At 37.6% G+C, this 26740-nt stretch overlaps 1 protein-coding gene across 4 annotated transcripts in view; it reads left to right on the top strand.

Moving 5' to 3' along the window:
- Positions 1 to 23565, top strand: part of slc24a4a (solute carrier family 24 member 4a) — a 29107-nt gene extending 5542 nt beyond the window's left edge. Inside the window, exons 1-16 of one of the 4 annotated variants that reach the window (XM_053682676.1) lie at positions 420 to 1038; positions 9270 to 9346; positions 9705 to 9779; positions 9932 to 10016; positions 10090 to 10193; positions 11522 to 11596; positions 11962 to 11987; positions 12078 to 12131; positions 13709 to 13854; positions 15702 to 15871; positions 16827 to 16974; positions 18200 to 18366; positions 18535 to 18649; positions 18770 to 18882; positions 19027 to 19092; positions 20928 to 23565. In XM_053682676.1, coding sequence (XP_053538651.1) covers positions 9293 to 9346; positions 9705 to 9779; positions 9932 to 10016; positions 10090 to 10193; positions 11522 to 11596; positions 11962 to 11987; positions 12078 to 12131; positions 13709 to 13854; positions 15702 to 15871; positions 16827 to 16974; positions 18200 to 18366; positions 18535 to 18649; positions 18770 to 18882; positions 19027 to 19092; positions 20928 to 21077 — 1548 coding nt within the window. In that variant the 5' untranslated portion in view covers positions 420 to 1038; positions 9270 to 9292 and the 3' untranslated portion in view covers positions 21078 to 23565. Of the gene's footprint in view, positions 1 to 419; positions 1039 to 9269; positions 9347 to 9704; positions 9780 to 9931; positions 10017 to 10089; positions 10194 to 11521; positions 11597 to 11961; positions 11988 to 12077; positions 12132 to 13708; positions 13855 to 15701; positions 15872 to 16826; positions 16975 to 18199; positions 18367 to 18534; positions 18650 to 18769; positions 18883 to 19026; positions 19093 to 20927 lie in introns of those variants that run through there. The other 3 variants (XM_017477169.3, XM_017477170.3, XM_017477168.3) reach the window with 3 other exon arrangements.
- The last annotated feature ends 3175 nt before the right edge of the window (positions 23566 to 26740 follow it).

The raw sequence follows: 26740 nt of genomic DNA, 5'->3' as shown, positions 1-26740 counted from the left end.
TATTTGATGTATTTCATTGTTTTCATGTGGTTTGCTGCTGTTGAGCCATAATTAATTACTGAAAGAGACATATATGGCTCGTGAGCAATAGGCTCCCAACCCCTGTTCTTGCCCCAACTAAAGCCGGCTAAGCAGAGTTGTTTGTGGAGGGGGGTTGTGAAAAACTGCTTGAATTAGCAAAATTGCAATTGCAGGTCTTTTGCAGTGGTGTTTGTTTGTAAATTAGACCTTTTAGCTGTACTCATGTTCAACGTACGTAAATCAGAGAATACTTTGGCTGAAAGTGCATTGTGATGATGTCACATGATGCCTTTTGGCTCAAACCTGTGAAATATCTGTGTTAATTTTGCAAAATAAATGGCAAGCTCCTCCAAATATTGCAGCGTTTGCTTGATTTTGTATTCATTTCTGCGATTGCAAAATCGAAAAATCCTGGAGGGACTGACCAAACCTTTAATTTACTGTTAAAATTGAGTGAATTGGACCTGAGCATGGGTCTCAAAGCATAAAATGGCAGAAGTTTCACTGTGAAGTCTAGCCAGGTTCAGGGATAATTATTCATAGTGACTCACAGTGTCTGAATTTCTACTAGTATAAAGACTTATAAGCCTAAGCAATGGTCCTGACATATGCTGTAGAAACAAATGATAATCACCCAGTCACAGATTCGTATGGGAAAAGTACGTGGTACATTCTCACATAGAGGACTTAAAAAAGCCAAGGAGACATTGGGACGTTGTAATGGTACTGCTATTAATTATTAAACTTGCATGCCAGAGCTTGTGAACACTTTTAATGATTCACCAGCTGGAGTTTGAGTAATCTGTTCAGTGTGGAGGGAAGAAGTTCCAACAGTAAAAATATAGGAGGCTGAAACCAGGAGCTCAGTGGCAAGGATGCTCATGTCAGCTCCTGTGATGGCGCTTGAAGGTCTAATTGAAATGCCTTATTGTCAGACACCTGCTCACCCATGGCTCCATAAGGAATGATGCAAACTGCATACAGAGAACTTCAGGATCTCTGACTGCAAGTGCTCAGGTGATATCGTATGATTATGTCTTCTACAGAGTTTTTGTTGTAATAAATTATGTTCCTCAAGGAACATATTTATATGCCAAACACTGTTTTGTGCTCCAAACATGTTTTCCTTTTTTACATAAAACAATAATTAGCACCTAGAATATAAGATGCTACTGTATGAAATCCATTTACCAGCAGGAGAATGGTGTTAGTCCATAATTGTGTGTTTAACAGCTATGGATATGCAAATGTTTATAAGCGTGCATTTGTGCACAAATAAATTGTGTTGATGTATGAGATCCTTTTTCCCACACATGACCTTGAGGCTGTCCTCCAATCCATATCATCTCCTATTCCCTTAGTATGATAAGGTGGGGGCTGTCTGTGAATAGAGAAATGTGATCGATGTTCTGTTGTACTTCCCCCTGTTGCTCATGGCAGTCAGGAAGAGGCAGATGAAAACAGTGAAGAAACATCCCAAAATTCACTAGCACTATTTTAGGACTCATAATTGTACAGGAATATGAAAGGTCATCTGGTATTGAAGTACATATAGACATTTTTTTCACAAAAAAATTGTGTAGAACTAGAACCTACAGATCATATTGAACTGAATCCACACTCCAGCAGATGGCAATGTGGATAGCGTTCATTGTACTTAGGGATGGGCAGTGTAGCTTTGTGTACAGTGTAGCTTTGTCATCCAAGCATTGGATGTTGATTGTGCACTACAAAGCTACTTGGGCCAGTGGTGTCTTTGTCAGAACGGGATGAGGCAGATAGTCACAGTGTCACATGGGGTTCCAGGGCTCAGAGGGCCAGAACCATGGGTGACAGATGGACAGTGGAGGCATCCAAATTTGGTTCAGTGCAATTGAGGCTGTCAGTGGCCAATAGGGACAACCTCAGGCTGGAGTTATTCCTAAAAATCATCCTCCTGAGACTGTATTATTTCTGCACCACTTAGTGTATTAGCTCAAAAATCTCAGGTGTATGTGGACTTGTGCTTGTGTTATATTAGCTATTTTATTTTTTTAAAGTGATACTCAACATTAGGTTTTAAAAAACTGTATTATTTTGGAACAGGCAGGAACCACATGAAGCTCTGTGATATATTTTTCTGTGTGTAAAAATGTATTATGTACTTTCCATTCAGTTTTGATAGCACAACAGGAAACTTTGCTGCCTCATAGCTCCACAGTTATTGTTTGTGCTGTTTTGCATGTTCATGTGGGATTCATTTGGTAAAAATCACCCCTCTATGCATGAATGTGTGTGCATGCTGTCCTGTGATGGACTGGCATCCCAATGAATGAAAGAATGCTGTGTTCAGTTTCTCACTGATACATGAATTGTTCCTTTATTTGTGCTTTATAGTTACATCATATGAGTCTTTTTTTTCTCTTTAGATATTTTTAGGGAAATCACTTGGCCTATTAGATTAAAAAGCAAACATAAAAACGCTTAATAGCCAAGATATTAAAGTGCATAATATCTGCTTTATTTCAAGCCTGTGTAGTTCCATATAGGGTAAACAGCATAAAACTTTTATTTGTTTGTTCCTTTTTTGTGTATTTATTTTTACTTTTTTTTTTTTTTTTTTTTTTACAATGTCCTCATTTCAGGAGACCAAAAATAATTGCTCAGATATATGCTCAGGTGGTTCTTAGCCAGCTGTGTCTTTGCACATCATTGCACGAGAGAGCTAAGAAACTATCTAGTGTTGATTCTAGATGTGACATTGCACATGTGCTGCTGTTGTCTCTCAGTCACTTTTTTAAATTGATTATAACGGACTCTTATAGGGGAAGTTCAGGTGTGATGATACAGTATTTGTCGTGTCTGGACTAGCATATGATGTATGCATGGTAACTCACAGCAGCTCAGCCACATAATTTTATAGAGTATTTTTGATGTTTTCAGAGGTCTGTTAACTGGTTAAATCCTAGGAAATACATTAAAGCTCACAAGCAAGGAATGTCAACTGGCAATGTCAGTTATTTAACCTCATCCATTTAACCATGAAGTTATTGCTTCAGTTAACAAACAAACAAAATGGCCAAAACCAGGAGGAACTGAAAATGTTTGCGTTATATGCCTGACAGAGCACCAGCAGGGAAAAGTTGGGTTGGGTCTATAGGTCTGAGACATCAGGATGTCATCCACCAGATTAAACTTGAACAACACATGACAATATGTGTTGCTGCCAATATCCCCACAACTGTTAAAAATACATATCTGTCACATTTTTCCCTTCTTTACTAATGGTGCCAAAAATTGTAGTTTATAACTTTTGCTCATTTTTTCCTTTCTTTCCAAAAACTGAATTCACGTATTTCTTGTGAATAATTCATAATGTTGCTCATGTATGCTGTATATATATCAACATCATCACATATAACTATCAGCTTTTACACCATTTGGAAATCAAGGTTTTGTGGTTAACATTGTCTTTTCAAATATTCCTGTCTTTGTTCTAATTTATGATCATGTCGATTTTTCTAGCAGAATTCTTACAAAATACACTTTGGATTTGAACTCTAAGGGCCTGTTCACACCGGGACGTTTTTCGCAGTGCGTTAAGCCTGGTTTATACCCGATGCGTCCGCATCATGACATCATCGCGGAGTGGGCGGTCGAGCATGTTGAGTGCGCGAGGTCTCATTCCGCGTGGCAGAGTGCACGGCATTTTTTGTAACTTGCTGCGCGGCACCACATCCAAAAATGAATGACTTCGAGGCGACTCTTGGCGAAAGGTACAATTGTACAGTCATCTCTATGATCCATCCATGCGGGACCATAGAGATAGCCAGATGGCACAACGTTCATGGAAAGGTTTTTAAAAATAGTTATTTTGATTTGCTTTGTACATACTGTTGAAATAATAAAGCCAAAGCTGAACGTCTTTTGGGCGGTTCACCATGTTTTCATTCATCAGTATCTTTACAAATAAACCCAGTCACTACACTACACTATCAGACACAGTGATTAAACCTCATTCTTTTGTCTTTATACATAGAGACGTTTACATGGATGGGCGGCCATACAGAGTGATCATTCTGTATTAACTTTCTTTTGTCTCTAAACATAAAGTGACATTTGCATTGATGGGCGAACATAATCACCTGATTTTGTAAATGTGAAAAATAACATTTGCAGGAAGCACCCACTTTTTATTTATGTCTATGGTAATTGCTAACATTTACAAAATGAACCTACAATAAATAATAAGTCTATTTAATGAAAGTAAAGGTCCATGTTTAATAAAAAAAATCTTAACGAAATGAATAAAATAAAACAATTTAGGTTGTTCAATTTAGTTTAATACATGTTCTCATGTTTATAACTGTATTTTGCTGTAATGTGTCAAGTGATAATCTCAAGGTTTGTTGAGTTTTATATAATTCTTATATGATTCTTTGCTTTTTTCATGCTGTGGGATTTTGTGAAGTTTACTGAAAACAAACATCCACAACAAACACAGCAATTCCTTCTCAGCATTCAGCAACTACTGTACACAAGAGACGCCTTGTTTGTAAGCGTTGCTATGGTTGTTCTGACAAACTACTTCTTCTCTCAGCTACTTCCTGTTGGTTTATAGGAAGATTACTCTGAGTCGCCCCCTTTCGTTTCAAATAATATTACAACGGAGAGCGCGTCAAGTATAAACGCCTCGTCCGTTTGGGGAGGTGCGCGCGCAGTCAGCGGAGACTCGCGGTGCGGAGCAGGCGGAAGTATAAACAAGGCTTTAAACGGTCCGTTTTCAACGCTTTTTTTGTGTTCACACCCAGTTATTAAACTCAATGAATGAAAGTGTAAATTCATTTAGATGGCGCTTATTGAAAAGCAGAAATACCCCGGTACATAAGGTGGCGCTGCACAGCTTTCCGTTTCTGACACCCGCTCATCACTGAGAAGAAGAAGAAGAAGAGGCCGAAGAAAAAGAAAAGAGCCGTATTTACGTCTTTAAGCCGTTAACACACTTTTTACAAACTCGCTAAAGCATGTATAGATTTTTATGAAATGGTCTTTGGTGATTTGGTTACTGCAACAAATACTTCTTTAAAGCTAAATCAATAAAATTCTAATTTTAAACACTATACTATTTTAAAAAAGTAATGATTTGAATTATGTCAGTCATAGCAATAGCATTCACACACTTATGGGAAGACCCAGATTATGTTTTTTTATTATTATTATTTTATTTTTTTATCAAATTGTTTTTGTTGTTGTTGGGGGTTTTTTTGGTGGGGGGTATAAAGCAACTATTATTATGACCAAAAATGTTAATGATCCTGCAGATTGATGAAGTGTTGAATATGAGTCTTTCTTGTGGTCAATATGATAATACAATGCCTCAATGGGGCACTTCGCTATTTGAATGAGAGTTCAAGAATGCTTATATGCATATATATGCCAGGTGCAAAATACATACGATGGACTATCAAGCAGCGGATTATCATTTGCAGGGAAAAGACAAAGAAACAAATGATGCTATTTAATGTAGAAAACAATACTGAAATAATTAAATGGATCATGTAGAATATATGTTTGCATTTCAGTGTCGTCAAAAAAAATAGCCACAGCATAATAAATACACTTATATAGTGTTTAGTGTATAATTCTGAATCTGGTGCTTTCAAAGGACACCTTGTTTATGTGTGTAGGCAGAAGGATTTATTAGCAGTGAGCATTTTATTTCAGGTATGTCACTTATGCACTCTCACTAAAATGGTGGGTGCTTGCTTCTTCTTCCTCCTCTTCTTTTTCGGCTTCTTCTTCATTGGTAAGACACTTTTGTACTTCAAGTTATACTTTTATGTAACGTCAGCGGCTCCAGGCAAGTGAACAAAAGTGTGAATCTCATTGGTCGGCCAGTTTTTAACGTGGCGCGTCAAAAAAAAACCCGTACCTCTCGATATTAAAAAAATTGATGCTTTGAGGCCACACTGTTTACGCCTGGGTGTGAGCACTCCCATTGACAGCCATTGGGGCGTTAAACGGACCGTTTTGCATGCTGCGAAAAATCATCCCGGTGAAATGAACAGGACAGACTACATGCACAAACCTAAGAATAACAATGTTTGAAATGTTATGTATGAAAGTGGAAAAGGTCCCTCTACAACAGGGATGTCTAACTCATTTTACATCATTGCTCATTTTATCATTAAAGTTAATGCAGTGTCAAGTGGGCCAGACAAAAAAAAAAAAAAAAAAACAGCTTAATGAACAGTAACACATCAACAACTCCTTTGTAATGTGTTCATTTATTAGCATTTATCTGAAAGCTGCATTTTGAGGATACAAATGGATATATCACCTATAACAGTGGTTTTCAAAGTGGGGGCCGCCGGGGGGGCCTCAACAATTTTGTGTGAAAAATAAATAAATACATGATTGTGTCACTCTCGGACAACCACACACAGACACAATCAATTCCAAATCTAATCTAATGTAATTATGAAAGATGTCATTATTAATAATAAAAAGGGGGGGGGGGGGGGGGGGGGTATATTCAGAAGTCTGAATTTTTAATGTGTTTTAAAGACATCTTGGAAAAGGGGGGCCTCGGTCAAATGTTAATGCCATTTGGGGGCCTTGCTCTGGAAAAGTTTGGGAACCACTGACGTATAAGACAGGTGAACAGACTGCAGTTCATTACGAAAAGAAAATCATGGTTCACATGATGGTTCCAAATTATACAGGGCCTTGTGTAATTTTCACTTCCTTGAACTTTTCCACATTTTATGTTACAACCTACAAATGAATTTAATTATATGTCATATTTTGCCCCTTAGTACACAGGTTCGCAACCCTGGTCCTGCCCCCTGCATTGCACTTTTTAGTGTTTTCCCTGCTTCAGCACATCTAGCTCAATTAGTCCTTCCTAAGTGAGGTGTGTTATTGCAGGAAAAATGCCTGTGCACTAGTGGAATAACAAGACTATCACTTTTTTTCTCAAATCTTATTTGAAACTGTTATTACAGTTACTTCCAACAAATTGAACTTAATTTAGAATTACAATTAAAAATTAGATTTTTTACATTTCATATAGATTTTAAATTAGGCTGCTGTACAACCATGTTAGACATTAAAGGACATCAGTCATGGTAGACATTAGTGTAGTTTGTCCCTCCAAGGAAGGCTTCAGAAAATATAAATTGTGGAAAAATCTACTGATGAAAGATATTAAGCTTGAAAAAAATATTTTTAAAATGAATATTAACTTATATACAGTATCTCACAAAAGTGAGTACACCCCTCACATTTTTGTAAATATTTGATTATACCTTTTCATGTGGCAACACTGAAGAAATGATACTTTGCTACAATGTAAAGTAGTGAGTGTACAGCTTGTGTAACAGTGTAAATTTGCTGTCCCCTCAAAATAACACACAGCCATTAATGTCTAAACCGCTGGCAACAAAAGTGAGTACACCTCTAAGTGAAAATGTCCAAATTCGGCCGAAAGTGTCAATATTTTGTGTGGCCACCATTATTTTCCAGCACTGCCTTAACCCTCTTGGGCATGGAGTTCACCAGAGCCTCACAGGTTGCCACTGGAGTCCTCTTCAACTCCTCCATGACAACATCACGGAGCTGGTGGATGTTAGGATGCCCCACAGATGCTCAATAGGGTTTAGGTCTGGAGGCATGCTTGGCCAGTCCATCACCTTCACCCTCAGCTTCTTTAGCAAGGCAGTGGTCGTCTTGGAGGTGTGTTTGGGGTCGTTATCATGCTGGAATACTGCCCTGCTGCCCAGTCTACGAAAGGAGGGGATCATGCTCGGCTTCGGTATGTCACAGTACATGTTGGCATTCATGGTTCCCTCAATGAACTGTAGTTTCCCAGTGCCGGCAGCACTCATGCAGCCCCAGACCATGACACTCCCACCACCATGCTGACTGTAGGCAAGACACACTTGTCTTTGTACTCCTCACCTGGTTGCCGCCACACACGCTTGACACCATCTGAACCAAATAAGTTTATTTTGGTCTCATCAGACCACAGGACATGGTTCCAGTAATCCATGCCCTTAGTCTGCTTGTCTTCAGCAAACTGTTTGCCGGTTTTCTTGTGCATCATCTTTAGAAGAGGCTTCCTTCTGGGACGACAGCCATGCAGACCAATTTGATGCAGTGTGTGCTGTATGGTCTGAGCACTGACAGGCTGACCCCCCACCCCTTCAACCTCTGCAGCAATGCTGGCAGCACTCATACATCTATTTCCCAAAGACAACCTCTGGATATGACACTGAGCACGTGCACTCAACTTCTTTGGTCGATCATGGTGAGACCTGTTCTGAGTGGAACCTGTCCCGTTAAACCGCTGTATGGTCTTGGCCACCGTGCTGCAGCTCAGGGTCAGGGTCTTGACAATCTTCTTATAGCCTAGGCCATCATTATGTAGAGGAACATTTCTTTTTTTCAGCTCCTCAGAGAGTTATTTGTCATGCGGTGCCATGTTGAACTTCCAGTGACCAGTATGAGGGAGTGTGAGAGTGATGACACCAAATTTAACACACTTGCTCCCCATTCACACCTGAGACCTTGTAACACTAACAAGTCACATGACACCGGGGAGGGAAAATGGCTAATTGGGCCCAATTTGGCATTTTCACTTAGGGGTGTACTCACTTTTGTTGCCAGTGGTTTAGACATTAATGGCTGTGTGTCGAGTTATTTTGAGGGGACAGCAAATTTACACTGTTACATAAGCTGTACACTCACTACTTTACATTGTAGCAAAGTGTCATTTATTCAGTGTTGTCACATGAAATGATATAATCAAATATTTACAAAAATGTGAGGGGTGTACTCACTTTTGTGAGATACTATATATATATATATATATATATATATATATATATATATATATATATATATATATATATATATATATATAATATAATATATATATATATATATATATATATATATATATTTATATATATATATTCAATTCAGTTAAACTTTATTTGTATAGCACTTTTAACAATGGACAATGTCACAAAGCAGCTTTGCAGACATAAATACATTCAGGATATACATTTTAAATGTATGAATTTATCCCTTATGAGCAAGCCAGAAGTGACGGTGAAAAGGAAGAAACTCCTTTAGACGCTATGAGGAAGAAACCTTGAGAGGAACCAGACTCAAAAGGAAACCCATCTTCAAGGAAACATAATTGTGCTTATAATCCCATGAAAAGAAGTGAATGTTGCATCTAACATGTATTCTCATTTCAGCCATCCATGAGTTCCCTGAGGATATGTTCACAAACCGAGAGCGAACACGAGGAGCTGTCCTGCTACACATATTTGCTGTAGGTAAACTCAGTGTCTGTGACTGTGCTGTCAAAGCCTGGCTGCTCTCCACAATTGACCCTGTCATTCAGAATACATGAAGCCGCTCTGACAACTTTATGATCATAATAAATTGTTTGTCAGCCGTTCATTGTGCCATGTGACCGGTTGTCCTGAAAACCCTATGTGTCTATAGTGCCTAAATCTATAAATGAATAAAAACACAAACAAGCCTACAGTGACTCTAGAGGACCCATAAGCACATTACATTTATATTAGGCACAGTTCTGCTTCATTAAATATAAAATAGAAATGATATAAAATTTTTAATGGCCTCAATGTTTGTATGACATTAAATATATATATTTTTTGCTTTAGGCTGTCTACATGTTCCTGGCTCTAGCTATCGTGTGTGATGACTACTTTGTTATGTCTCTAGAGAAGATCTGTGAAGTAAGTGGGATTATAGAAGCTTTAACTCTAAACTCAAGCTCAAGCTCTGAAACCAGCCTCCACTTAGAATCACTCCATCAAGCTCACTCCCATCACCTCACCCCTGCTCTGATATTGCATGCTCTATTCTGTCTTCTCTTGTCATCTGTCAGAAACTGCATCTGAGTGAGGATGTAGCTGGTGCAACATTTATGGCTGCTGGAAGCTCAGCTCCAGAGCTTTTTGCCTCCATCATTGGTGAGACACACACACACATTCATGTAAGCTCCTGTGAATTACTGTAGGGAATAAATATTGTGTTTTTTTGCAGGTGTGTTCATAACACACGGAGATGTGGGTGTGGGTACGATCGTGGGGTCAGCTGTGTTCAACATTCTCTGTATCATTGGTGTGTGTGGAATATTCGCTGGACAGGTGTGTGTGAACCTCCCTCTGAAATAGTAACTGCATTATTTGTCTATTTCAGTTGTTCTCTCGCCTTTTACTTTTTTATGTTTACTTTTTTACAATTTTGGAGGTATGTTACACATTAAACTGCCTTAGCTCGAAGTAAATGAATGAAACGATTTTCAGTTGCTGAACAGTACCATTGCTTTCACTTTCGTTATAAGTTGTTGAGCGGTAGTACCAGGCTGACGACCCTACAGCTGACCATGCCGTATGGAACCAGTTGTACTGAGCATGCACTAACTGTGCCGGTCACAGCCTTAGCCACTGGGAAGGTCTGTGTGGCTCTGCTTGTGTTAGGCAAGCATGCCTGAGTGGTATTAGGTGTAACAGAAAACCATATGAAACAAGTGGCACTGAGCATACATTAACGGTGCCAGTGGGGCTTGCTACAGCCTTAGTCACTGGGGAGGCCTGTGTGGTTTTGGTTGCGTTAGGCATGGTGAGAAGGATGAAGGAAGAGTGGTAATCCTGTGGGCACTGGAGGAGGTGCGATGGGCAGTAATGCCATAGCAGGTCAACATCTACCTGTGTTATCAATGTTTTTTATGTGATTCATGATATGTGGCAGATATTACCCTGTAATTCTCACTAATTGAAAATAAAAGCTGGTTTGATCTTTATGGATTAGATCTTGTGAAAAACGTGTAACAAACTCAACAGCATGTTAAACTATGCCCTACCTACTAATGACATAATGGGAGAGTAACAATATTGTGCTGTGCTATTACTCTTTAAAATTGGTTTGCTTGTAATAAAAAATATCTGTTAAGGACTGTCGAGTGGCACAACAGAAAGCATTTGCCCTATATTTGGGGAAATCGCAAGAGTTCGAAGACTTCGGAGTTTGAATCCTGACGATGCCACAGCCATCATGGGGCCAGCACCAAGGGAGCAAAACCGGCCGTGATCTCTGGGTGAGAGGGATGGCGTACTCTCTCACCCTTGTCAATCACAGAGACACTAGCCAATTATGGGCATCTACAGTACGAGCATATGTATGCAGAACAGAGCAGATAATGCATACCTCTGAGTGTGTTACACATGAGCAGCAGTTGGAAATGATGCATTTGGCTCCTTTCATCTGGTTCAGAGGATTCACATGTTAGCCTTCACCCTCCCCAATTGGTAGCAGTGGATAGGGAAGCTATGGCTGGTGGGTGGGAATTGGTAGGTGACCAAATTAAGGGAAAAGGAAAAAAATATTTAAAGTAAAACATAGTGATGAACAATGAATCTAATGCAATGTTAAATTTAACGACTGCCTTTAGAAAGCTCTTTTCTCTTTTCTGAAGGTTGTCTTTCTCACCAAGTTTTCTGTGTTTCGGGACTCCCTTTACTACACACTGTCTGTTGTAGCACTTATAGTAGTAAGTATGATATTATTAGTGATAATAAATATGTGTTTATTGTGTTTTTCTGAAAGGAATGCTTTCAGTATATTGTAAACCCTAAATCATTTCAAGACAGCTGTGAAAGCAAATGCATTTTAATATCATATGACAAAATTTTATAATTGCAAAAAGAAAAAAGTAATTTAGGCAGAAGATGTAATATTGTGAGCAAACAGGTACAATGATGTTATATTTGCAAGGGTGTCCTCTGTGTAATACTTAAGCATATTTGTCAGGATCAGCTTCACAAAAACACATGATCACACAAAGGATGATTCTTATGTTCTGAGAAAAAAGGACTTATTTAATGATTGTTCACTTTAGTGTGTCTCCTTTTATAGTTCATCTATGATGGGCAGATTATATGGTAAGTGTCCCAGTACTATTAAAAACAGTGTTTGTGTTTTGTTTTCAGCTGCAGAATCATGACATACTGACTACTCCTCTCTGCCTACAGGTGGGAGAGTCTGGTGCTCATGCTCATGTATGTTGGCTACATAATCATTATGAAGTGAGTTCTTCCACACAGTAGAGATGTTTTGTAATTCTCTGGTTATTGAGACATTACAGGCAGTCAACGCAGGTGCATTTATAGAATCCTTGGTGCATATACAAATATCATAAACACATTATGTAAACATAGCAGAAAATGACTGTCATGAGAAGTAACGAGAAAAAAGCAATAATATGAATTTGACAAAATACACAATTAGATTATATGACGTCGCTGACATTCGGACAGCCGTTATCTGATTACGAAATAAATTTAATATGCTTATGTTCATTTCGCCATGGCTATCCAATCTGTTAATGTATTCTTTATCAAGCTGGTAATGAATGTAAATCCTGTATGTAAATGAATGTAGATCCCATACTTTTGGAAAAACATTTGTATCCTAAATTTACATATAAAAAAGCTAACTAATATGAACCTTGACTGATCGGCTAAAAACGAGATAAATCGTAATGAGTTACTGCACTCTTATAAATGGATTACTGTGTCAAGTTTAAATAGTTTGTGTACTTTTAGTTACACACACAAATTTAAACCCAGTCATTTATATTAATGTCATTAATTAAATAAATATTAAATATGAAAAAAAAAAAGAAAGCAAGCCATAATAAATCCATAAATTTTCATTGTCATTCAATTAGAAATGCCACTGTGTAAATGGAGGATGGGCTCAAGAGGTGTATAAGTCAGTTCTGTTTGCCACGGCATGTTTTTTTTAATGCTGTGTAACACTTTATTACAGCCAGCAATAAGTGTCTGATCTGGTCTCGAGCTACAGTTTGTCGTATTCTCTCTAGTGTGCTTCAGACCATTTGCTTGCTGTGGACGCATGCCCTTCTTCTTTTTTAACATGTTGTCAGGCCGAGAGTCGTCAAGACACTTTGTTTTGAATAAGAAACAATTAAACATTGTTTCTCTGTATAATGTGCTTGGTGTCCACTATCATCTGGGTACACTTGATATATTTTTCCCTCCATTTTTTATGTCAGATCATTTTCGTTTCACCTCACTTGATGCTGTTAAATATTCTATATTTTTTACTGGCAAAGATAAGAGTCAAAATCACTTTCACTTCTACATCTGAGAAAGTATATTTTTGCCTTTCGCTCATCATTTCAGCTGTGTGAGCTTTGCTTTTTATGGAGATTTGTGGGTGTCACTGATCAACATATTCACACGAGTATAAAGAAAATCAAAGGATCCAAAACATTTCTCAATGCGGTGTTACTGTTTAGTATGGCTTATGCAAACATTTACAAATAAAAGATTGATAAATGAGGCCCATCGTATGAGAAAAGCACACTAAGCTAGCAAGATTGCAGGAAGAGTGTTTTTTTTTTTACAATTTACAGTATTGTTTATTAAAATGGCTCCTTTACTGATGGAATCTTTGACACCAAGGCAAGGTCAGTAATTAACCTACATTTTAAATATAATTTTTATGAAATATATTTATGTTTTTAGAAAATAGAGATGTCAGTATATATTATTGAGAGAGAGAAAACATTTTTACTGAATAAATATTGAATTATTATAAATAGCAAGGCTCAGCTGGAGATTTCTCCTTGTCTCAGGTTTAACACCAGCATACAGAACTACTTTTCTGGGACAGAAGATAAGGGTGTTGCCAACGGTAATGCAGTGCTCAGCGAGCTGGAGGACGGTAATGCATATTATGAGCAGTTTTGGGATGATCCCTCTTGGCCATTACTCAGCTCAGGTAAGGGTAATTAGACAGGCTTCTCTCTGCGCCAGCTCAGCTCGTCCCTTCTGCTCTGCCTCTGCTCAAATCAACAAACACTCACAATGATTACAGCTGAGACTAACAACATGTTCTTGCCTCTTTCCTGTCACGTTGGAGCTTTTCCTCTTAGTAGATGTGCAAACTAGCTGCTAATGCTAATAGTGTGTAAAGTAGAGAGGGAGTCACTGCTTGCCTTCTGCATAGATTATGTATCTTTATTTCAGAATGTGCCATTAGAAACCCTCTAACATTTACTGTGAAGCCTGTCTGCTTAGCCTTACTAAATACTTACTACCTTCTCCTTCTACCTCCAGAGCCCTTTGTGTGTGTGAGAGAGAGCGAGAGTGTGATGTACTATGAACCTTACCACATGTTTTGTGTGTTCTGTAAAGAGGATTTTTGTTTGCTTTGTAGTGTGTGCATATAGTATTTTAATATTTTTGTGCATGCGAGTGATATGTGTGTGTATGCTCAAGTAATAAGGCCTAAAAGGCATAAATATCAATGAGTAATGTTCATCAAAGTGTGTATTGTTAAATAGCCTTGACCTACCGTGCTAAACTGTTTTGCTGTGTGGTTCCCCTGATGTCATGGTGTATGTTGTAGGAGTTTTTCTTACTCTACATAGGCCACTTTTGTGTCACAGTGTCCTTAACAGTGGTGATGTGCTTTTAGGAGGTGATGATGGGTCGTCATTTATTTATTTTTTTATTCATTCCTCCATTATTCCATCCCATTTGCTCCCAATTTAATTGTGGCCAATTCCACTGCAACTTTACCAGCTGCTGTTCATGCAATGTCATAGGGAAGCTGAAAGCACTTGGAGAAGAGAGTGCTACGTGCCCTCTTCCCTCCATATAGGCTAACTGTTTACTAGTGAGAATGACATCCTTCTCATCGAGACAGCCAGGCCAGTTATATGCTCCTAGACTTCTTGACCACAAATGGCTATAATATTAAACTTTTCCCAACATCAGATCAACTACTTAGTCGGTGGTTCTGCAGAGTGCACCAAAAATAGTTGGGTGTCCTGTCACAGATAATGTGTGTATAATATACTTTATCATTTGCCAGACTTTGGATGTACATGTTCATGTGGCTAATTCTTTTATCCAGAGTGACTTACGTTTGGCCCAAGATAAAACTGATCAGTTGAGTGTTAAGGGTCTTGCTCAGGGATCCAGTCATGGCAGCTTGGTGCTGGGATTTCAACTTACAACCTTCTGATTAGTAGGCCAAATCCTTATCTACTAAGCTTCCACTTATTATTACTATTGTTGTGTTTAAGAGTGCGTGTATAACAGTGTATTTACCCAGGGTGCTCTGAATCAAAATTTTGAGATTTAGATTTCACATTTGCAGGCCGAATTGCATCACCACTTTGAACTTAAGATAAGTGTTTCAGATGAGTTGTCAAGATAGGACAGCATGACCCTTTGGGGTTTGCATTAAATGACCACATGCTTTCTACATGATTAAAGCTGTTGAGTGTGTAGTGTAGCACAAAATACTCAATTGACCAGCTTTTTAATTTAGTTTATGGAGAGAAAGAAAAGCAGAGTTAGAGTTGTGACTATATATGCTATGATCCAACACCAAGCATTTTACTTTCCAATTCTAATATTTAATACAAAAAGTCTGAATGGTGACAGTGGTGAGTATACTGGCATAAAAAGAGGCTACTAGTACTAGTAGAGTTTAGAAAGGTCAGTGTCATTCTACTATTTGTCCAGATTTCTGTGTTTTGTTTACAAATGTGAACTTAGTTTACAAATTCAATGCATATTGTCATCTCTCTCATCATATCTCTCATCTGTTTCTAGTAAAACCCAGTAAGATGTACACTCGTGGTTCAGTTGTGATGGTGGATGAGATGATGAACTCTAGTCCTCCAAACTACCGCTTCCCGGAGGCCGGCCTCAGAGTCATGATCACCAACCATTTTGGGCCTAAAACCCGTCTGCGCATGGCGAGCCGACTCATCATTAATGAGGTGTGCAGCCTTCAAATCTACTAATGGGCATGTCATTGTTAAGAAGTGGAGTTGCCAGAGTTTGCCAGCAGGAGTCTTAAGCGTGAGATAAAAAGGGATTTAACTGGTTGCTGTGATTTTCCACTGACTGGCAGTAAAAGAATGGAATTTAAGACTGACGCAGAAACAGCAGAAGTAGAGTGCATTAAAAGGGGCTTTTTCCATTCACTGCGGATTTTCCACTGGGATTTAGAAATCACCTGTTAGGCTTCCTCAGTCCAATGAGCTGAGCTCTTTCAGTATTTTCCGTGTTTTCACTAAGGAAACACCTTGCACGTGTGAGAGGCTGACCAGTTCAATTTATTAAATTCTTCTGTACTTAATAATAATACTGAAATATGCACAGACATACATTATATGGCCAAATGTTTGTAGACACCTGACCATCACAGCCATATATAGGCCTATCCTAAACTGTTGCCACAAAATTGGAAGAACACAACTGTGCACAAAGGGAGTGCCACAAAGACATGATTTGCCAAGGTAGCAGTGTAAGAACTTGGTTGATTTGCACAGAGCCCTGACCTCAACCACACTGAACACCTTTGGGATGAACGGGAATGCTGACTGCCCTCCAGACCTTCTCATGTGACGTTAGTGCCTGACCTCACTAATGCCATTGTGACTGATGCGATATTTAATAAGCACATAAGAGTTTGATGGTCAGCTGCCCACAAACCTTTGGTCATATAGTGTACTTATAAATATGTGTAAAAATAAGGATACTTGTTTGGCAAACATACACTCTTGAATGTGAATCTGATTGAGCTACTTTAAAAAGGATAGAAAGTACATTCCACAAAACCACATTCAATAAAAACAGAATAATTACTTTTATGGTTCAAATCTTACTATGGACTCGGTAGCTGTGAGATACTAACTCCTTTACATTTACTAAAATTTCGTTTTTTTGTAGCAACAGCGGCTAATGCAGGCATCTAATGGGGTGGATGGCACACTAGTGGCTGATGGGAAAGCAGAAACAATGGAGAACGGCAGCGTACCAGAGGACAAACTAACAGAGGAGGAGGATAATGAGATGTCCTCACCCTTCACCATACCTGGTTAGAGAATCTCACAATCATACAGTGCTGCTTGAAAATTTGTGATGCCTTTAGATTTTTCTATATTTCTGCATAAATATGACCTAAAACATTATCTATTTTTAGGACTGTTTACAAATCTTATGAAGAGATCCCAATTAAACAAACGAGGCAAAAATAAATATTCTTGGTCTTTTATTTGTTGAAGAAAATGAGCAAATATGACATATCTGTAAGTGGCAAAAGTATGTGAACGCCTAGGATTAGCAGTATAATACAGGTGAAATTAGAGTCAGGTGTTTTCAATCACTGGGATTGAGTTATTAGAGTCAGGTGTGATTGAGCACCTGTACAGGGTATAGGGTACACTTCAGAATCTCAAAGGTTGCACTCTTACTGGCTATCCACACTTCTGTATAAGCACACATACTGTACATCCACCAGTTTCCAAGAGGTAAACAAAGTTTTAATCGATTTTCTGAGCAAGGTATGGTCACAGAAAGTTCATGGCATCATTTCAGGTTTTTTTTTTTTTTCGAGGGGGGGGGGGGGGGGGGGGTTCAAGATTTTGATGGCAACTAAATGTGAAAATCACTGGTTCCAAAAAAAAGCCTGTGGTTGGTTGACTGCAACGAACAGCTAACAGTTGGGTGCCTCTTTCCTGACAGTTGACAGTTGGCTGCCTCTTTCCTGTGAAAGAAAAAAATTCTTATTTACTTTCAGTGATATGTACAGCTAAAGAAATCTTGCTTACAAAATACAGAGGGACTATGACTTAGGAGAACAATCTTATAATTTTTTCTAAAATATATGGCTGGCTAGTAATGGTGCTTCAGCTATGCATTCAAAAATCTGCTGATAAATAAATTACTATTAGTATGTAAATTAGTATTAAAGCTCTTGCATAAGTATTTTAAAAAAATACACACAAGAAGGTAATGCCTGTCTAATTTTCTCTTGTTAGCAGAAGAACAAAATCCTTTTGGAAAAGGAACCTAGGACTTATTGTTAAAGATTATCAGCTTAACATTCGTGGACCTTTTCTGGAGGCACCAGTCACGTTTAATATGGACATTGTATGTGTTTTCTTGTGAGCCAGACATTCATTAAAGCTATTGCACAGTCCACAGGGCATGTATCAAACTTTTTGATTAAAAGTATTTCTGTGCAAGCAAATCTCACCAGTGAGCCTATTGCCATAATGACACAGTGAATGAGGTGCAGTGTTATTTCCTTGTACCTGCAGGGGGCGCTATGAACAGAGTGAAGTTCATCATTTCATGGCCTATACTGTTGTTGCTGTACTTAACCGTGCCGAACTGTGCGAAACCACGCTGGGAGAATTTCTTTATGCTCTCCTTTTTTCTTTCCACTCTGTGGATAGCTGTCTTCTCATACTTCATGGTGTGGATGGTGAGTGTATTTGAGTTTTAGCATCACCTGTCTATTTAATACAGCACTTGAGCAGCTCTGGAGCAAAGAACATAGTTTTTGCAATTTCGTTGTGAAAGAATGTATACAATGTCACTGATAATATTCTGACATGTTTAATTAATAGTGTTTGTTTATTATTTTGTGCAGGTGACGATTATCGGATACACACTGGGAATACCTGATGTTATAATGGGCATCACTTTTCTTGCAGCCGGCACTAGTGTTCCAGACTGTATAGCTAGCCTTATAGTCGCTCGACAAGGTATCATTTGTGTGAATTCATACTCAATTTAGGAGCGGACCATTTTTGACAATTACTACAAAATCTTTCCAGGTTTTGGTATCTGTTTATCTATGATGTATTATGTGTTTACCTCCACAGGCCTGGGCGATATGGCTGTCTCCAATACAATCGGCAGTAATGTCTTTGATATCCTGGTTGGGCTCGGTGTTCCCTGGGGTCTCCAGACGATGGCTGTCAACTACGGATCTGTGGTATCTGTCACTCTCTCTCTCCCTTACGAATATACTCACACCCACACATATTCAAAGAGGAGAACTGGATGGAGTGCAGCAATGCTGACATTGTAAATGTGAAAAACTGCAATGGTAAATTCTAGTTCTCTACTCTTGTCTCAGGTGAAAATCAACAGTAGAGGATTGGTGTATTCTGTGGTGCTGCTTCTGGGCTCAGTGGCTTTGACTGTAAGTTAATGTAATGTATACTACAGTGTGCAGGTCCACCATGCTTATTTCCAAGGCCTGGAACAAACCATTTTATAAGGGCCCCCAATGAAACACACAAACTTGCATGAAAGTAACTAATAGCCAGAGACCCACAAAATGTACTTTACAATCATGGAGTTAACCTTAACTACGACGTGAGTCTTATGAATTCATGTGTAAATAACGACCACCTTAAGTGTATGTTAATACATGTTTGTTAGTTAATGTATTAATTAACATGTAGGGGTAAACTAAATCAAACATGCTCTATTAGAAAGAATATGAATTAAATGTGAATAATTTCAACTTGTTTATTATCGAACGTAGAAAGATGCATTAATAATAAACACCAATAATTTCACCCATTTTTAGGGGCAGTGGCCCAAAACATGAGCAAGAGCACAAGAGAGAAATGGGTTCACAACTGTTCATAACGATTTAAAGCCAGGAGAGTTGAGCTAGTTGACATAGATGCAGTAAAGCAGCCAAAATAAACACAACGACATCTACGACTAAAAGCGGAAAATAATTTTATAAAACACTGATTTTAAATGATAATAGATGTTAATAGATAATAGTGTCTGTTAAATTAATAAATGTTACTGTATTCATTTCACACTTGTGGGCAAAGGTGCAGTGCCCCAGGCCCTATCCACCTCAGTCAAGTACTAGTACTACAGTGGGATTTTGAAGAGAAATGGATGGAGAATGATGCAAAATGGGTTGAGATGAAATTACTGGTGTTTATTATTAGGGCGTCTTTCTACATTCAATAAGGAGGATCAATGTAAATTATGAAAGTAATCTAGTGCCATCCTATGATGTTTGTGTGTGCCGCTGCATATGGCAAATTATATAAACAATTTTAAATTATGCATGCTTAATTCATATTCTTTATTATATGTTTGATTAATATTTGATTTAGTTTACCCCTATGAGTTAATTAATACAGTACATTAACAAACATGTACTAACTTGTACTTTAGGTGGTCGTTATTTACTCATGAATTCATAAGACTCGCATCGTAGTTAAGGTTAGCTCTTAATTAGTTCATAATTAGTACATGCCTTAACTCATCTTTAGTTCATATTTAAGTAAGTATTAATTCAGGTATTTGTACGTGATTATTCATGTAGTGTTATAAGTGTTAAATATGGCCACAAAAATGCAGCAGACCAAACTATTTAGCAAAATAAAGAAAATATTAACTCATTTGGCAAGTTGAAAATGATCCATTGGATTTCATCTACATACCAGTGGACTGCTAAACTTCCTTGGCCGCCCATCCCACAGCTTCCTTGGTCTTCCCCAGTGTGGAATGAAAAGGTGACTGAACTTGTATAATCTCGAGGATGTTTTGCCACTCATTCAAGGGAATTGCAAAGCTCATGAAGTAGTGATGTCGCCCTTGGATGAGTCACAAAATACCTTCAAATACCACAAGTTTAGTTGCCTTACCTTTTTATAACTGAATGACCTTTATGAACAGACATCTGAGTACACGTTACATGTTTGTACGGGCGGCTGTGGCCCTGGTGGTAGCGCGGGTTGTCCACTAATCATAGGGTTGGCGGTTCGATTCCTGGCCCACATGATTCCACATGCCGAAGTGTCCTTGGGCAAGACGTTGAACACCAAGTTGTTCCCGATGGCAAGTTAGCGCCTTGCATGGCAGCTCTGCTACCACTGGTGTGTGAGTGTGTGTGTGAATGGGTGAATGAGACACAGTGTAAAGTGCTTTGGATAAAAGCGCTATATAAGTGCAGGCCATTTATCATGTTTGTGTACATTTATACTCTTTCTTTCTGCACAGGTCCTGGGGATCCATGTTAACAGCTGGAAGCTGGACAAAAAGCTGGGTGTGTACGTGCTCCTGCTGTACACCATCTTCCTGTGCTTCTCCATCTTGATCGAGTACAACATTTTTACCTTTGTCAATCTGCCCATGTGTCAAGAGGTCTGAAACATTTAGTTTCTGAATCACTTCCAAACTGGACCTACCACCCACAATCCCTATCAGATTTACAACATTTTTTTCAGCATTTTATTGTTACTGAAACCCACCATGTCCCACATCAGTTGTTCATTGCAATCAAAGACATTACATTCTGCTCCATCTGTCCATGGAAATGAGGATTCAGTTCTCTGTCCATGATCTCAGACAATTAGACTTATGTCTTTGGCAACACTCGCTCTGACTGGACCTTCTCAACTTAGCAGCATAGCATGTCTAAATTGGCTCTGCATGGGCGCAGCCCGAATATATATATACACACAGGAAAAAAGAGGAATGCTACTCAGTGAAACAAAATGAATGCATCACATTTACACGCTTTCATCTGTTCTTCCCTGGAGAAAAATAAAATCAAACAAAAATGCACTTTAGACATATCAGGTGAAGACTCTAGGTCACACTATGATTGCAGTAAGGAAAGACATCAGCTCTTTTCTGCTGTAATGCAATAAAGGAGCAATATAAACAGAAGCAGTGTTTAATGTCAATTAATTCATGAGAGATCCTTTTTTATTTTTGAAGCGTGAAGGAATATGAGATTTTTGTGAAGGCAGCAATGCGATACAGAAGGACTGTGAGAACAAGAGATAAATATACTGTACAGTTCCTCAGAGACTCCTGCTGTGGAAGATCTATTCTGAAATGATAAGATTTCCTGTCTGCTCATGGCTTCTGTACACCCAAACTGACAGTCGAGGACTTTATTAAATTAGAAAGGACCAATTGAAACTTTAAAAACTGGGTCCAAGCTCTTTAATGGTATGGAAGACAAATTTCAGAATTTAATTTACTGACAAGACCACAAACACAGATCTTGATGTTACATTTACTGTTTATGCATAAATATAACGGTAACAGTCCTCTTGTTTGAACCAGTGCTTCCTTATAGGTGTAGAGGAGGGGGAGTGGATGTACATCCATGACTGGAACGATTACTTTATTTTTTTCTTTTTGGGACGTTCACTCCAGCTCCCCTTTCTGGGTCTCTGTACTGTTTGTCTGTGACGCATGATTTGACACAGCAGGGTCGAAGAATCACTGTTAATCTCCCAAAATGGCAGCTAGCACTCCATCCTGCACCAAATCCAAGAGGCTCAGGAGATCTTAATCCAAGTAAAGGGCAGATGTGTTTGTGTCTGTGCCAGTTGTGGAAATGTCAGGTGTTGTCGTTCAGTGCTAAAAGTTTGCCGTCGCTGTTGTCCATGTGGAAAGGCAGCTGTGTGCAGTGTTTCAATGTGTGCAGTATATAAGGACATATGCAATCTCCATAAGTGAAAATTGTAACCAGTAGGCTGTAATCAGAAAGGCTGGTTATATTTAAATACCCTTGTTGCTCATGCATGCAAATATTCATAATACCTTACATTATTAGTGCTATGAGGAATGCACCTTCTTTTTACATGGCTGTGTGCTGTGCGGTATGGTGGTGTGATGTTGTTTTTTGGGGTTTTTTCCCCTGATGGTAGTTGATCAGTGTTCAGATGGGATAATGTGTTTAGATTGTTTCAAGGTTAATGAATGTCACTGGAGGTGACTCATCAGTTTGCTAGTAACACATAGTCTGTTTCAAGAAAGCGAAGAAATTACAAGATTTACTTGTTTGTTTACGTTGTTTCAATTTCTATAATGGAATTAAGTGTTTCACATATATGCAAATATTTTCCTATTTTGTTATTGGGCCAAGATTTAGTTTATGTTATTGTAACATAAATAGACTACTATAGTACATATAATAAATTAATAAACACAAATCATACCAAATCACTGTAAATAAGCCATTTCTATGATCTAATCTGAAGCCAGTTGTTCCTGTGGCATGTCTGTTATTATAATGGCTATTATTACTACATTTGAACAGAAAATCAAGTATTTTTGACTCTAGCTGTATTTTATAAATTGTGCACAGCCACCTGAGTGACCGGATTATTGTTTTCTTCCTTTCGGGGATAAGGATCACTCAGGAGGTTGCATCTTTGTTACAAGTGGTGGCATTCTGACATGAACCGAAGTTTCTGTATGCACAGAAAAACCCACTGTATACTTCTTCAGGATAAACATTTTAAGGTGAATGAAGATGCTTAAAATCTACAGTACATCTATTTTCCTGCATGAAGGTGCGCACATACAGGGCACATGCACTCACTTTTGTTGGCACATACATGTGCAATCTTATTGTAGCATAGACTGTGACCTGCTGCACTGTGGGAGGTAAAAGGTGTGCTGGATCGCTTTCCAAGCCACTGATGAAAATGATAATAATGTAAAAGATACTGTATGACAACAGTGTTTAACTTGAATGTATTGTCTTGCTATAAATGGATGTATCCAACCACCGCATTTTATTGTGAAGCAATAAACTATTCAAAATATTATCATTCATATTTGAATCATAAGAAAATTGTATGAACACAAATTAAACTTCTACAGTTTATAAATATTTGATGGTGTGCATTGTGCTCTTCTAACGCCCCTGTGTGTTTAATAATTGTAGTGCACTCACAGGCCATTACTATATGTGTTGTATTTTGTGGCATTGTGTTGGCTTTTCTTCTGGTCTTATTTAATTGTACTTTACATCAAATTGATTTCAGTCTTTGTCTGCAAAGAAATCAACCTTGTTAACTGGGGAATGTATCATATGTCTATAAGAGATCACCACAATATTTTTCCAACCAATGTTTTAAACATAATACCGAATTTTACTCCACAACAGAAACTCATACAAATACCGTGAATCAAAGTCTTTGAAACTAAATTGATTTTCAAAACAGCGAACACCGTCATATAAAGCATAGGAGGTTGATCATTGTAATGTTAGTTGATGATAACTAAGGCTAAGTGTCGATTAGATACAGACTGGTGGTTTGCACATGATCGTACATCATCAATTAGTTATATTTCTTTTTACTGTACCATGATTTATATATACTATAAATCAAGTGTGATTTGTACAATAAGTGTGCAAAATATGTATGCGTTTTTAAAAGTTGTACACCAATTGAATATGGAAACAAATTTATATGCATACTTAAAATTCTAGTATGCATACTTATTTTTAAGTATGCATATAAACTTTCTGTCCATACTCAATTTGTGTACAACTTTTTTAAAAAGCATACATATTTTGCATTCTTATTGTTTAGTATTTATACACAAACTAAATATATACACAAAGTTTATATGCATCATACATAAAACATAAGTATGCATACAAAAATTTTTAGACGTGGGAGAAAACTAGAGAACCTGTAGGAAACCCACACAGGGTCAGGAAGAACCGCAAAACACTATAGAAGTGACTACAGTTCAGAATTGAACCTACAATCCTTGGAAACTGAACCCATTACACTGCCCATTATGCCGACTCACCATTGCAGTCATTTATCAAGCCGTAGGTTTTTACTTATTCTTATATAGTGAAAAAATAATGCAGTTTGAGCATCTGAATCATGCTGAAATGCTTAATTCATCCAATTTATTCATCCTGGTCAGAGTTGCATAAGCCAGCTAAAGTTTAACTAGCTTACCATTTGGATTAGTTAACTAAGAACGTTTACCTAATTTATTGATACATTGAAGTCTTTAAGCAAATGTACAAATACTAAACAATAAGTATGCAAAATATGTATGATTTTTTAAAAGTTGTACACAAATTAAGTATGGACACAAAGATTACACGCATACTTAAAAAATAAGTATACATACTAGAATTTAAAGTATGCATACTAGAATTTTAAGTATGCATACTTAAAAAATAAGTATGCCTACTAGAATTTTTATGCATACTTAAAAAATAAGTATGCCTACTAGAATTTTTATGCATACTTAAAAAATAAGTATGCCTACTAGAATTTTTATGCATACTTAAAAAATAAGTATGCATACTAGAATTTTAAGTATGCATACTTAAAAAATAAGTATGCATACTAGAATTTTAAGTATGCATACTTATTTTTTAAGTATGCATACTTAAAAAATAAGTATGCATACTAGAATTTTAAGTATGCATACTAGAATTTTAAGTATGCATACTTAAAAAATAAGTATGCATACTAGAATTTTAAGTATGCATACTTAAAAAATAAGTATGCATACTAGAATTTTAAGTATGCATACTAGAATTTTAAGTATGCATACTTAAAAAATAGGTATGCATACTAGAATTTTAAGTATGCATGCTTAAAAAATAAGTATGCATACTAGAATTTTAAGTATGCATACTTAAAAAATAAGTATGCATACTAGAATTTTAGTTATTTTTTAATTATGCAAACTTTAAATTCTAGTTGGGATAGTGAAATTCCCTATAGGAAATTCACATATGTGAATGTGTACAAATGTACAATTCCAATTCCAAGTACAATTCCAAGTACAAATGTACAATTCCAAGGATAGTACATAGTCATAATTCTTTTAAAACATGGAAATTAGCCAGTCAGACCATTGCTGCTTTTCCATTTTCTCCTGGACAAGGTAGCTTTAATAAGTATTTCGGTGTTCTAGATCATTTCTGTCTGCAAATAGGGTCATTTGGATTGTAAACACTGAATTCATTCCTATAATAAATATGGAAATGGGCCTGGATCTCCAGTCTCTCGTTGGCTGAGAGCATTAAAAAGTGCTAATGTGGTATTTGTGTCACATTACGAAAAAAAAAAATATGAATGAAGAGTGAGAGCAAACATAATTATCGACTTACACCTGAATATACTTTGTATGGGAAAAACAGGAACAGATATGGCTTACCTTTTTATCAAGACTGACTAAAGTGATATGGTAGTTTAGGATGGTATGTTTGGTCATTTGTAACATGGAGTTTCAGTGGTTTAGGCATTTTCTTTGAAACACAATGACAATTAAAAGAAAATACAGTAGCATACTTGTTCATGTCACCGGTGAATCACATTTAAACATTAAGGATTATTGATTTCTTATAATTCACTTCAGCAGTAACGACAATGGCAGGGTTTAGAAACAATCGTTTCCAAATTCAAGATCAATCCTTTATCAAATGAAATAAAAATCTCTGCATCGTAAGTAGCAGGCCTAAGAAACACTATATAATTCCCAGACTACCTTATTCCCCTGCTTATTAAGATGCTTCCTAAAAACACAATTTAATATACATAGACTCCATCACCATTTAACCATAGCTGTGGGGTGTTTCCTAATTTTTCCTCTCTCTACGTATCGCATTTTAATACTGTCATAAAAATAACCATGATATATCAAATTACCAACCCATGTTTGGTTAAATAATAATAATAATAATAATCATCATCATCATCATCATCATCATAAATTAATAAAATAAAATGTATATATATGGGTTAGGGTTAGGGTGCAAAGTGGCTTAGTGGTTAGCACGTTTGCCTCACACTGCCAGGGTTGTGGGTTTGATTCCTGCCGCTGGCCTGTGTATGTGGAGTTTACATGTTTTCCACTGCTGCGGGGTTTTCCTCCTGGTACTCCGGTTTCCTCCCCAATCCAAAGACATGCATGCTAGGCTAATCGGCATGTCCAAAGTGTCTATAGTGTGTGAATGTGTGTGTGAGTGTGCCCTGCGATGGATTGGCACCCTGTCCAGGGTGTGCCCCCCTTGTGCCCGATGC

The sequence above is a fragment of the Ictalurus punctatus genome, chromosome 9, assembly GCF_001660625.3.
Source record: "Ictalurus punctatus breed USDA103 chromosome 9, Coco_2.0, whole genome shotgun sequence".
Lineage (NCBI taxonomy): Eukaryota > Metazoa > Chordata > Actinopteri > Siluriformes > Ictaluridae > Ictalurus > Ictalurus punctatus.
The sequence above is the reverse complement of the archived record's forward strand: the minus strand, read 5'-3'. Positions and strand labels throughout refer to the sequence as shown.